The sequence below is a fragment of the Anolis sagrei genome, chromosome 3 (assembly GCF_037176765.1).
Source record: "Anolis sagrei isolate rAnoSag1 chromosome 3, rAnoSag1.mat, whole genome shotgun sequence".
Taxonomy (NCBI): Eukaryota; Metazoa; Chordata; class Lepidosauria; order Squamata; family Dactyloidae; genus Anolis; species Anolis sagrei.
The window spans coordinates 199,860,858-199,874,417 of NC_090023.1; the positions used below are offsets into that span (position 1 = coordinate 199,860,858).

A 13,560-nucleotide genomic window follows, 5' to 3' on the forward strand; every position below is an offset into this window, starting at 1 on the left:
AAAAAAGGGAAATGCGAAAGACTGCTCCAACTTCCGCACAGTGGCCCTTATTTCTCATGCCAGTAAGGTAATGCTCAAGATCCTGCAAGGAAGACTCCAGCAATACATGGAGCGAGAGTTGCCAGATGTTCAAGCTGGGTTTAGAAAAGGTAGAGGAACGAGAGACCAAATTGCCAATATCCGCTGGATAATGGAGAAAGGCAGGGAGTTTCAGAAAAACATCTACTTCTGCTTCATTGACTATTCTAAAGCCTTTGACTGTGTGGATCATAATAAATTGTGGCAAGTTCTTAGTGGGATGGGCATCCCAAGCCACCTTGTCTCTCTCCTGAGGAATCTGTACAAGGACCAAGTAGCAACAGTCAGAACTGACCACGGAACAACAGACTGGTTCAAGATTGGGAAAGGCGTACGGCAAGGCTGCATCCTCTCACCCAACCTTTTTAACTTGTATGCAGAACACATCATGCGATGTGCGGGGCTGGATGAATGCAAAGCTGGGGTGAAAATTGCTGGAAGAAACATTAACAACCTCAGATATGCAGATGACACCACTCTGATGGCCGAAAGCGAGGAGGAGCTGAGGAGCCTTTTAATCAAGGTGAAGGAAGAAAGCGCAAAAGCCGGGTTGCAGCTAAACGTCAAAAAAACCAAGATTATGGCAACAAGAATGATTGACAACTGGAAAATAGAGAGAGAAACCGTGGAGGCCATGACAGACTTTGTATTTCTAGGTGCAAAGATTACTGCAGATGCAGACTGTGGCCAGGAAATCAGAAGACGCTTACTTCTTGGGAGGAGAGCAATGTCCAATCTCGATAAAATAGTAAAGAGTAGAGACATCAGACTGGCAACAAAGATCCGCCTAGTCAAAGCCATGGTATTCCCTGTAGTAACCTACAGATGTGAGAGCTGGACCTTAGGGAAGGCTGAGCGAAGGAAGATCGATGCTTTTGAGCTGTGGTGTTGGAGGAAAGTTCTGAGAGTGCCTTGGACTGCGAGAAGATCCAACCAGTCCATCCTCCAGGAAATAAAGCCCGACTGCTCACTGGAGGGAAAGATACTAGAGACAAAGTTGAAGTACTTTGGCCACATCATGAGGAGACAAGAAAGCCTAGAGAAGACAATTATGCTGGGGAAAGTGGAAGGCAAAAGGAAGAGGGGCCGACCAAGGGCAAGATGGATGGATGGCATCCTTGAAGTGACTGGACTGACCTTGAGGGAGCTGGGGGTGGTAACGGCCGACAGGGAGCTCTGGCGTGGGCTGGTCCATGAGGTCACGATGAGTCGGAGACGACTGAACGAATGAACAACAACAACGTGCAGTAATTATTGCTTGCAAACACACTTGCTGGTGGGAGGGGACTCAAAACATCACCTTTCTGAGTCTGGATCGGTAGCTGAATAGATCTCCATAGTGTGGCTGCTAGTTGTTAAGGCAGATTAGGGAGCGGGAATCAGACAAAAAGACATTAAGTACTTACCAAACTTGGGATCTACTTCTTGAGGAAGAGATCAACATTCTAATAAAAACAGAGATTTGGCTCCCTCTTGTGGAATTATTTTTTAAATAGTATTTGAAAATTTAGGAGAATATTCAAAATGTTCCACTTTCAAATCAAGACTAATTTTTCAGTTCCAGATTTCCCCAAAGGTTATATATGCCTACAGATAGATAGATAGATAGATAGATAGATAGAGCCAAGTAACTCTTCTTGCCTCTTTAACACCTCTCAAAATAGCAAGAGAGAAATTTGGCATTTACAATTTTAAAAAATTATATGTATGTTTCTGTTCAATGTCATTAATCAAGCATTTAGGCAGCCCCTTTATTGTGGGCCTTGTGAAAACCCTTGTTTGTGGCAAATTAATTTGGTAGTGGGTTTATTCTGTGCCTTCTTGGAAGGTGCAGGATAAAACACTACTTCCAGTTCCTGGACTGCAGTCCAGACAGTATTCCCACATTTTTCCGAGCGAAATTAGCCCGGAAAACTGTGGGAATATCAACCCCCTCCTCCAAAAGATTCCAAAAAGCCCTTTAAAAAAGAAACGTACTTACCTACCCGGGCTCCATTGGAGAGCTGATGCAGCTCTCCTGGTGCGTAAAAATTATTAACCAGGAGAAAGGAGGGTATAGTAGGAAAATTGCTCCCTCCCCCCTTTCTTGTGTGTTATTTCTACATGCTAGGAGAGCTGCTGCAGCTCTCCAAAGGAGGCCGGGTAAGTACTTTTCTTTTTTACAGGGCTTTTTGGGGTCTTTTGGAGAGGGGGTTACAGTGTCTCGGTGTTCTTCTGGGATTTTTCAGTAGAACATCTGGACACCCACCCCGGAAAGCACACGCTTTCTGGTGTGTGTGTAGATAGGCCCCCAGGAACATCTGTGTTTTTAAAATGCAGATGCTCCTGAGATAGCAGCCTGTCTGGAAAGGCCCTCAGTATTCATTCTGAGTTAGGGGATATTTGGATTAAATGCAATTAGATAATTCTGAACTTAATAATAACCATGTTTCTTTTTAATTGTCATTCCACAATGACAGCGTCATCAACCACGGTGACACCTACAACACCAGGTAAGTCTTGTTAATATTCTGAGCACATGCTGAGAACTAAACTGTATACTTCTCTATTGGTCTTGATAAAAGTAACAATCCATTAAATTCAAATGGGGCCAACCTGGGCCAGTTTGGTGTAGCCATTTGAGTGTTGGACTATGACTCTTGATATAATTTTTTGAATCCTTGCTCGATCATGAAATCCTAAAGGGTGACCTTGAACAAGTCACATTCTCTTGGTCTCATAGGAAGGCAAAGACAAATTCATTCAGCAAGAATCTTGCTGAAGATATCCTATGCCTGTTTTGTCTTGGGGTTGGCATAAAGATTTTGAGGTGTGCAACAGCACAATAAGCCAATTTTAGGAGAGCATAAGATTACGGCATAATTCTGTCATAACATACAAAATTCCAGAATTGTTTTTTTCACTTGTTTGCTTGCGCAGAGAGAAGAATAAGATAAAAACACATGACTCTTTTCCTGTATCACTTTTAATATATTTGCCTGATAATGAGGCCAGTGAAACTTGATTTATTTTCTGCTTTTTAGTCAAGAAAGGCATCCCTCTTTTGTGGAGAAAATAGATTTTTTTTACTTTTCTCTCTTACTCTTCATTGAGACCTGTCCAGGAAACTCAGGAAAGTTTCATGGTTGTGACTCTGCATGAAACAGTTCTTCCTGAGTCAGACACAACTTTTTAATGAAGATTCTTAGAAAAGGAGGAGGATAAAAGATACCCAAAACCAAAAGTGATTAATCATAACAGGACACTTAACTGGCATATGCACAAAAAAGATTGTGTAGAGGATCAGGAAACGGCAGAGGAAGAGAAGAGCTTGGAAGAATTCCTTCTATGTGTCATTACTTCCACAATCTTCAAGCCAGGATGGTCATGCAAGTTGGGAAGCTCACAATGGTGCATTTCTAAAAGGAACATTTCTGAGTTCTCAGAGGAGGCTAAATTATATCTAAATTAAACATATTGCACCTAAATTAAACATATTACACCAATGTACACGACTTAGGTAGGTGTCAGTTTTAACCAGCTGAACAGCACTTGAAAGAGACTCCTTAGCCCTCCCCCCTCCAGCCACCTTATTCATTCCGAATTACACACAACCCACTTTCCACGATTTATGTTTTTTTGGATGTTGTTAAACTGCTACTCTCCTCATGGTTCCCCATTATTTGTACAGTTAGGGGCTGTCCAGAGTTTGGGTTTTGGCCTTCTCTGACTTAAACCTTGACTCAACCGCATTGAGTCGCCTGCTAAGAGCTGAAAAATGCGGTATAAAAATGAAGTAAATAAATAAATAAATAAGTGCCAATGAAAGTTTGGACTTCATCTTCTGTGACTTAAGGGAACATAGAATCCCATTCTTAAGATTAATCAACTAAATGCGTCATTAATGCATCCACTTCTGGTCTTTCACAGGATTGTCCCTGAGGCTAGCTGACACTTACAACTACTGTGAGGGACGTGTTGAAGTTTATTATCAAGGCGCCTGGGGGACTGTTTGTGGCAACAACTGGGACATCAAAAATGCACAGGTTGTCTGCAGACAGCTTGGCTGTGGAGATGCTGTCCAAGTCGTGCCTTGGCCTCGGTTTGGTCAGGGCTCAGGTCAAATCCTCCTAGATGGTGTCCAGTGTGAGGGAGACGAAGCCTTCCTTTGGGACTGCAAGAACCGTGGATGGGGGGTCCATAACTGCACTCATCAACAGGATGCTACTATTCTCTGCCAAGGTATGGATTGATTCTTTGAAGCACTGTCTTTATCTTGAAATGCTTCTCATCTATGGACAGAGCCAGGTGATCACTAACCAAGTGGAGACTTCACTGGTGACTCATGATTTCCATCTCATTGGGCAGTGCATCTAGCTCTTGGTATAAACTTCAATTGAGCTTTTTAAGATGCTGAAATGGTCAAATCCTGGCAAAGCTGCTTTCTGGACAATTCCCATAATTCCTCAGATGACATAGGATAGGAACTAGTATATGAGGAGCTACAGTCTGAAAAGTATCTTTTGAAAGTGTAGGCATTAGTTTGATGAGCTATATTGTTCTTCTTTCTCTTCATCACACAACCACAATCCTTCCTTGAGATGTGTGGTAACATTTTCTTGCCAATTTGGCACAAGGACATAGTTGATCCAGCTACTGCCTTAGTCAGTTTGATCAACCATCTGTATCACTTTAGTAAGAAATTAATAATTCATACACATGTATGTTTGCAACTAGTATCCATCCTTGTATTACAAGAAGGCCAGAAAGGAAAACAGAAAAAATCATTCAAACTAAAAATCATATAGCTGGTCAACATATTTTCGGTTACACGTGGACCAGCTCTTAGCATTATGGTAGTTGACCTGTGCCTTGACCCAATAGCTCATTCCCATGCCATTTTGGTACTTATTTGAATAGCTACAAATATGTAGGAAAATAGATTCACATGGAAAGTTTCTAAAATTTGTCTGTCAATCCCAAGGAAGAAGAGCAGAGTTCCTATGAGAACCTCTCCAATAATCTTTGTGGTTGCAATGGGTCAACTTTCTTCTTTACCTGTCATTGAAGAACATTTTGTTCATTTGATCATAGAAGTTGTTTTGTAGCATAATCCTTGAATGAAGAATTTGTTAAATATTATCAAAGCTGAATTTTTATATCTGACTCCAGAAATCCATTCTGGTTTTTTTGGGAATGGCTTTGCACAAGTACAATTTTGCATTTTTCCTAAAATACCAGTCATATTGACTCCAAATATTCAGGATGCAAAGAACAATTGCAACTTGTTGATAGCCATTGAAGATAAAAAAAGCTAAGATTTCAACAATCCCCAAGTTACAAACAAGATAGGTTCAGTAGGTTTATTCTTATATTGAATTTGTTTGTAAGTCTGAAGAGATAAATTTTTAAAGTGTAACTCCAGATGCATATTATGTGTGTGTGTGTGTGTCTTTGAAAAGCATAAGGAAGGGTCGATACCCTTGTTGTGTTTGTTTTGCTGACTGTGCCCCTCTTCAGAATATTTCACCTCAATTTCTGTATCTGTGATAATTTGATTTTAAAAAAATTGGCTTGTTGTGGAAACAAAGCTTGGAGGGCGTTTCAGACAGGCCCTATGTCCCAGGATCTGATCCCGGGTTTTCCGTTTATCCGAGATTCTGATAGTGTGGACTTATATAATCCAATTTAAAGAAGAAAACCTGGGATCAGATTCTGGGATGGAGGGCCTGTCTGGAAGCAGCTTCAATGGAGACACCTTTTCCCCATGATAATTCTTCTAGGAGTGAATTTCCCTTCCTGGGGGTCAATTTCTCTCACTTCCTGTTTTCTTAACTGTGAATTGTTTGTAAGTCAGATACTTGTAACTCGGGGACTACCTATATTGTATGTAAAGGCTCATTCGAGGAGAAAGAAAAACTAAAACTAGATCCAGCAACAAAAAGAATTTTTGTCTGACTTATTATTTCTTCCTATGATCTGAAACCTCCTAAAGACCAACCTGCAATAGACCCATTGAATCAATGGAATTTATAAAAGTATTCATTCAGCACTCAATAACTGATTCAATGGGTGTACTCTAGTTGGAATTATCAATAGCAAATTCACACCTTGGCTCCAGTTTGATTTTTTTTAATAAACCAGACAATTAAAAGAACATAGTCAAAATTTTGCTCTGAAACTAAGGCACATATCCTCTAACTACCCCAATTTCATAAACACTATTCAGTCATCTCACTTTTTCAGCTGTTTTAAAAAATTCTAAGTTCTCTTTCCACCACTTCTTTCCCCCCTTGCCCTCAGGAACTTCAGTAGTTTGTACTCAATTTTTAAAGGAACTGAAAACATGGATGTTTTGTTGTGCATTTGATTGACGATTCCTGACATATGGCTCCTAACCATGATCTGAACTCAAGTTCCTATATTTGATTACTATGCTTTTAAGTTAAGCTGAAATGATCCTGTTATATCGCTCTATTCCTATGCTACTATTGGGTCTATCTACTGTATTGACCAGCCTATCCTTTAACTCGTTTTGCATATTGATCCCCTCCCCCCCCCCCCCACAAAAATGAGACTGGAACTATCTATGTTGTTGCTTATGATGCTTGTTTTATTGTTTATGATGGTGTTATTCTTATGCTGTTTTAATATTTTACTGTTTTGTTTTTAATTGTATGTTGCCTTGGGCATGGTCCCATGTAAGCTGCCCCGGGTCCCTTCGGGGAGATGGGAGCAGGGTAGAAAAATAAAGTTCTTCTTCTCCTTCTCCTTCTCCTTCTCCTTCTCCTTCTCCTTCTCCTTCTCCTTCTCCTTCTCCTCCTTCTTCTTCTCCTTCTCCTTCTCCTTCTTCTCCTTCTCCTTCTCCTTCTCCTTCTCCTTCTCCTTCTCCTTCTCCTTCTCCTTCTCCTTCTCCTCCTCCTCCTCCTCCTCCTCCTCCTTTTTCTCAATGAATTCAGTGGGGAGGGGAAGGGAGGAGGTGGCAATAATTTTGTCACATCTCAGTTGACTTGGGCAGGAGCAAGCAGCTGTGGGTTCTTCTTGGTTGGATTTCCTTACTCATTCACAACTTGGACCACCTTAACCACAGTCTATCAGTTGACCAAATATGTTCTCATCTGTGAAATGTTAGAGCATATGAGATTGTTATCAGAAATGCAAGCAACAAACACTCCTCTAAAAGGTTTAGTAGTCCATCACAACTAGCATATTCTCACCTTTTATTTTGTTTTTCTTTCTAAACAGAGGAAATCACTAAACCAAGTAAGTCTTCCTATTCTATCTATGAATCTGTTCTCTAATGTGGTGTAAAATGCACCCCACAGACTTTATGCAACACTCCTGGAGCCTGAGTGCAGCTTGCCATATCTTTGCTCCCTGCATCCCTTTTACTGCCCCATGCCCTCTTGGATTCATGATAGCCATTGGCATTCGGGAAAACTAAAAGCGGGTTTATTTGGGATGTAGAGGGCATGGAGAGACATGAATGTCTCCAGGTTTGGCAGAGGAGATCAGGCTCCAGTCCTGCTCTAGAAGAAACTATGGCTTGAAAGCTTTTAATAATGTTATTCAAAGAAGAAAAATCTGTCTAAGTGTTTTTATAGAAAAGGAAAATATTTTTCCCCCACTCATCTCAGCATTTGCAAGAAGGAGAAATTCTATCCAGTTTTTCTATAGGAGAAGTAACTGCTATTGCAAATGATATGTCAGGTTTTGTTGCTTTTTTAAAAAAGCTGTTATGATTTGGATTGTAAAGGGATTGTAATCAGGATCATTTCAGGACAGCTCTGCAATGACTTTACATTTCTGTCCAAATCTATTTCAATTAATTTTGTTATGCAAAAAGCTATTCTACAAAGCCAGCTTCTAAACTCTGAACAACCTACCAATTTCGGAATTTGCATTGGCTTTTCCTCATGTGGCTCCCCAGCTGCTTTCTATCACTATTGGACAGTCACATTAGTTTTATATAACTTGGCTGTCGATATTTTTCTAACAATGTTTATATAAACATGGATTACAGATGTTAACCATCATCTTTTTGCACTTTCTTCCAGTTGGAACCGTAGGGGATGGTGAGTCTTTCACATGTTTTAAAGCATTTCCTTTTGGAATAATAAATTGACCTGAGTTTAATTTAGCACAAATACTTCTAGGCAAACTTAATACAGGTTTTTGTTGCATAAAGCAATTTATTTATTTATTTATTTATTTCTTGCATTTATTGACCGCCCCTCTCAGCCCGAGGGCGACTCGGGGCGGTGAACAGCGACAAAGAAAGACAGTGTACAGTGAATCACGACAATACAAACCAGACAAATACAACATAACATATACTATACTAAAAATCCGCTTCGTCAAGTCCTGGGGTCATAGCCGAAATTTGTAGTCCTAGTTCATTCCAGTGTCATTCCAAGATACACTCAGTTGAAGGCCTGCTCGAAGAGCCATGTTTTCAGGCCCCTACGAAAGGCCATCAAAGAGGGCGCCTGTCTAACTTCAGCAGGGAGGGTGTTCCACAGTCGGGGGGCCACCACCGAGAAGGCCCGCTCCCTCGTCCCCGCCAGACGTGCCTGTGAGGCAGGCGGGACCGAGAGAAGGGCCTCCCCGGATGATCTCAAGGCCCTCGTGGGCTCGTAGGCCGAGATGCGGTCTGCAAGGTATTTTGGGCCGGAACCGTTTAGGGCTTTGTAGGATAACACAAGCACCTTGAATTGGGCCCGGTAGCAAATCGGCAGCCAGTGGAGCTGGGACAGCAGGGGCGTTGTATGCTCTCTGCGTCCTGCTCCCGTTAACAACATGGCTGCCGCGCGCTGGACTAGCTGAAGCTTCCGGGCCGTCTTCAAGGGCAGCCCCACGTAGAGAGCGTTGCAGTAGTCGAGGCGGGATGTGACCAAAGCGTGTACCACCGTGGCCAAGTCAGACTTCCCAAGATACGGGCGCAGCTGGCCGTATCATATAAATATAATGAACCTTAATATGGGCTACCAATGACTCATGAGAGGCTTTTTAACAAAAAATAAATCTTTTTAATAATTTCACTGTTCACCAGTGCAGGGAAGTTTGTGGCCCTCCACAGATATTGTTGGGCTGGAGCACCCAACATCTCGAGCTAATGTATCCAATTGTGTTGTGAGCTAACAATGTCAGCAGAGTTGTATTTCCTATTTCTGCTCTATGCTGCGGAGTACAGAATAAATGAGCAATAACATTTCAAACAGATCTGAAAACCAGATGTTTTAGTTACGTTGCCTAGATGCAGATTTTGTTATCTTCTTCTTTCCCTTTGGAAAAGATCATTTTTTGGTCTAGGACTCCTAGTGCCTCTAACAAGTATGGGCACTTGTCCAAAAATTAACTTTTCAAAACTCTAGTCAAGTTAATAATCAAACCAATGCTGAATATTAAATTTCTGGGTAGTTGTGAGTATTGACAGCCTCCCAATTGAGACCCCCAAATAATAACAGCAAACACCATTTGGGTAATAAAAAGGCCACCACCTTATTTGGTTACAGCTTATCAGGGTTGGCATCCAAACGGGTCAAGAATTCCTCCTACTGATGACCCATTTTGCCATTGGGATAATAGTTCTGGTCTTGAGATAGCTGTTGAGATGCACCAGCCTCAGCCTGTCTCGGGTTTACCACCTTTTGATGCATTACCCTGTGTGGCCTTCCACATCTGTTGGCCAGGTTTTCCCCCTTGGGAATCTGTACCAATTTCCAGTGCCAGATATCACTGATGAATAACTAGATTTGCTCCCAGATCTGGCAGGCCCACACAGGAGGCAGGCAGGCAAGCAGGCAGGAATGCGCCCCACCTGACCCTAGAGGAGTCCACCGATCAATAGCCATCCTGGAACACCCAGCTGCCACCCACAGACCTTCCCCCAGGCCAGAGGAATCCAAACCAGCCCTAGAGTGGGATCCCAACCAATGGTGCTCATTGGGTGCAAAGCTCCTTTTACCTGGTCCTCTGAAGTTCCCCTTGGACTGGCTGCCTCCTTTGTGTGAGCCAGCTATTAAAACCCTAGATGCTCTTGGGAGGCATTTTGACCAATAATATCAACTGAAGCCTCCATGTTATGTGTTCCTTAGCTGCTTCCCCACTTTTACCGGGAACAAAGGTACCTCTTGACACTGGCTCTGTCTTTCTACTAATAGTTAGCAAGAGCCAAAGATATTTATTTTTGTCTCTGCCCAGAATGCATCCAAGTTGCTAAAATTCCAGAAAGGAGCACTCAAAGTATTTTTTTTTTCGTGTCAGAAGCAACTTGAGAAACTGCAAGTCACTTCTGGTGTGACAAATTGGGCCATCTGCAAGGGCGTTGCCCAGAGGACGCCCAGATGTTTTGATGTTTTACCATCCTTGAGGGAGGCTTCTCTCCTGTCCCCACATCGGGAGCTGGAGCTGACAGAGGGAGTTCATCCATGCTCTACCCAGATTCGAACCTCTGACTTGTTGGTCTTCAGTCCTGCCAGCAAAAGAGTTTAATGGACACCAGAGGACATAAATCAAATTGTTCCAATTAGAGTAGACCCATTAAAATGACTGATAAATGGTAGGTCAACCGTTATATGGATTTTATTAACTAAGCGGGCCTACTCCATTTGAGACTAACAATTGAATTCATTCCTATGATTGAACCATGTTCTTGATACCTTATTTAAACTATTTCATCTGGCCAGATAAATGTATTTTCTTCTGTTGCACATTACAAAAGTTGTGTTTATAACTCATGTTTTTAAAATTGTGATTATTTGTTAAATTGTTGCAATGAAATCAAATTATTTGAGCAATTTTTGAAAATGTGAAACTTCCAGTTCAAACAGAGATCAAAGCCTTAAACTTTTCAACTTCACATGTACCAGGAAAAAATCCTCTTGCACAGGATTCACATAACTAGGCTTGCAATATTAGGGGCTTCACAATCATATGTATGTATGCCTTGTCCTCTTGTGTAAGAAGATATCAAGTATCTCCTTGTACAATGCAGTTTATCAGGACCACTAATACAGGTTCAGCACATAGCTGAACCTTTAATTCTTATTTTATGCTGAGATAACTTCATGTTCTCTCAGGTTTCAAGAGGAACTTGGTCACTATGGCTGAGATCCTGCATCTCACACATAGCAATGACGTAGTTATATTTTTACTCCTCATCTGCCTCTTGAAATCATCCTTAAACTGTGTCAGCCATCCAGAGTGGTGGTGCTCAGAGGCGCTCTCAAGAGAGGCACTGCAGGATGAAATGACCAACCCCTTCCAGCTTATGGACAATGGTGTTATAAAGACTTGTGAGGATGTCCCTGCTTCTGCTGCCCATAACATGGCTTGTAGGTTTTTGGGAGGGGGAGAGGTGTTCATATTATTCTTTGATGTCCTGCTCAGAAACAGCACACAGAAGCTCTTTCTCTCTGGATGTCTGACTGGCTTTTAAGGTAGATTTCAAAGTCATCTGTGGTTGAATCATTACTGCCATAATTGTAAATGAGACTACAGAGCAGTTAGGATGTGCTAACTCTAACATAAAGCGCTGTAACTGACTAAACTGATGGCATCCATTGTTTTCAATTTGGGTTACATATATGTGCAACACTTTAAAATATTTTAACATTTTCCCCCCATCCCAAAAGTCCTGTCTTTCCAGCTGGAGGGTGGCCCCAATCGGTGTGCTGGTCGTGTGGAAATCACATACTTTGCAAGTTGGCGGACTGTGGTTTGCAGTGAAGGATGGGACATAAAGGATGCTGAAGTTTACTGCCAACAGCTTGGATGTGGCCATGCTTTGGCTGCCTTGACCAATGGCCTTTATGGAGAAGGAACGGGTGGCCCTTTGTTGACCAAAGTAGATTGCTCTGGTGACGAATATGATTTGCTTTTTTGTTCTTATGAGGAGCGGCCTGCTACATGTGGAAACTACAAGCACGCTGGTGTTATCTGCTCAGGTAGCTGTTGGCCATCCCTCTCCTTGACCCCCCACCCTCCCTGCACACCTCAACGGGGATTCTTTTATTTAGAAAAATCATTTATATTTTGGGTGGGCGCTTATGACCTTCAAGATGCTCATGAGATGTTGATCCCACCATGAAGGTGGCTTGGATTAATGTAAAATTCAGTTCATTAACCTCAGGATTGTACAAAGCTTTCCAGTCATGTTTCATATGTTATTTCTTGTGGCTGACTTCATCTGTTTTATATGAAATCTAAGATGGATGCTGAAGATGATCCAAAATTTCAGATAAGATTCTTTTCTAAATAAGTAGCAACCAAAATATTTTGTGGAATGGTTAAATTGTAAGTCAATGGCCATGACTCATTTCATCTGGATTCATCTGAATTGAAACACTTCCTTTAAAACACCCTATGTTTGTTCCAGTGACAGTATCCCTAGAGTCACAACCTGTGTATGTTCACAAGGGAGGAGTTAAAGTAGTATACAATTGGCCCTCCATATATGCAAGTTTTTCCTTTTGTGGGTTTGATTGTCCTCGAGTTTGTAGCTTGATCTCTCCACACTTTCCTTCTCCTCCTCCAAACCTTATACTTTTCCAGACCATCAATTTCTCTTGGAAGGTGCCTTTGGAAAGTCAGGAGATGGCGAGGAGAGGATTGGGAGGAAGAGGAGTGGGGGCAAGGAGCTTGATAGATTGGAAAGGGCTTTAAAGTAAGAGTGGGTATTTTGGAAAGACAAGTGAGTACTGGGAGGAAAGAAGTGGCTGAGGAGGTTGATGGACTGGAAAGATATTAAAATCTCACTGAGGTGTCCTTGTAGCAGGATGGATGGGGGGGGGGGAAATGAATTGCTAGCACTGTTAAAGAGCCTGTATTGATGTAATGGGAGAACTTACAATGTTTACTGTTTTTCCACCTTCACTGGAGTCCTATTTCCCTAGCCCCTGAAAATGTGGATAGCTGAGAGTAATCATAAAAGAAAGAAAGCTTAATTCACCCACCACAAAGATTTTGGGAGGAATATGCTGGTTTTTTTCATTGAGTGCAGGGCTGGAAGAGGAATTTTCATATAGGAATCTGCCATCTACTAGGTTAGACCATTAACCCATTATTATGTATTGGTAGAATCTGGAGTATCAGGCAAAGGTCTGTTTCACCATCTGCTCTCAGATCCTTTGAACTGGAGGCAATGGAGAGTGGAAAATTTAACTTTGTCTAAATAAGCTATGGCCTCTTTCTTTGCAAATTGATCCTCCCACCTCCTTCTCTCACAGTTAGTTCAGTGATTTCATGAAGTATTTGAGCCTCTTTCTGTCTCCATCCACAGATTCTGGAGTGACACCACCTGAACTGAAAGGTAAGTTAAAATTCTTGCTTTATCATAATTTTTTGAGCACATGAGAACGGGATAATGGTTTTTATTGTTGTTGTTCTCTGTTACAATCATTCTTGTACCTTGTAACTATTCTACATCAGTTGTGAAATCCAGGTTGATGATTATTCTACTTGACCAAACTCATGGTAGCAGTAGCCACTAGAGGTAGAAAG

General features: G+C 41.7%; 1 protein-coding gene across 1 annotated transcript in view; it reads left to right on the forward strand.

Moving 5' to 3' along the window:
• LOC132770143 (deleted in malignant brain tumors 1 protein-like) overlaps positions 1 to 13,560 on the forward strand; it is a 54,697-nt gene that overhangs the window by 38,956 nt on the left and 2,181 nt on the right. Inside the window, exons 18-20 of the mRNA XM_067466269.1 lie at positions 2,189 to 2,220; positions 11,708 to 12,005; positions 13,340 to 13,369. Of these exons, the coding sequence (XP_067322370.1) occupies positions 2,189 to 2,220; positions 11,708 to 12,005; positions 13,340 to 13,369 (360 nt within the window). The remainder of the gene's footprint in view (positions 1 to 2,188; positions 2,221 to 11,707; positions 12,006 to 13,339; positions 13,370 to 13,560) is intronic.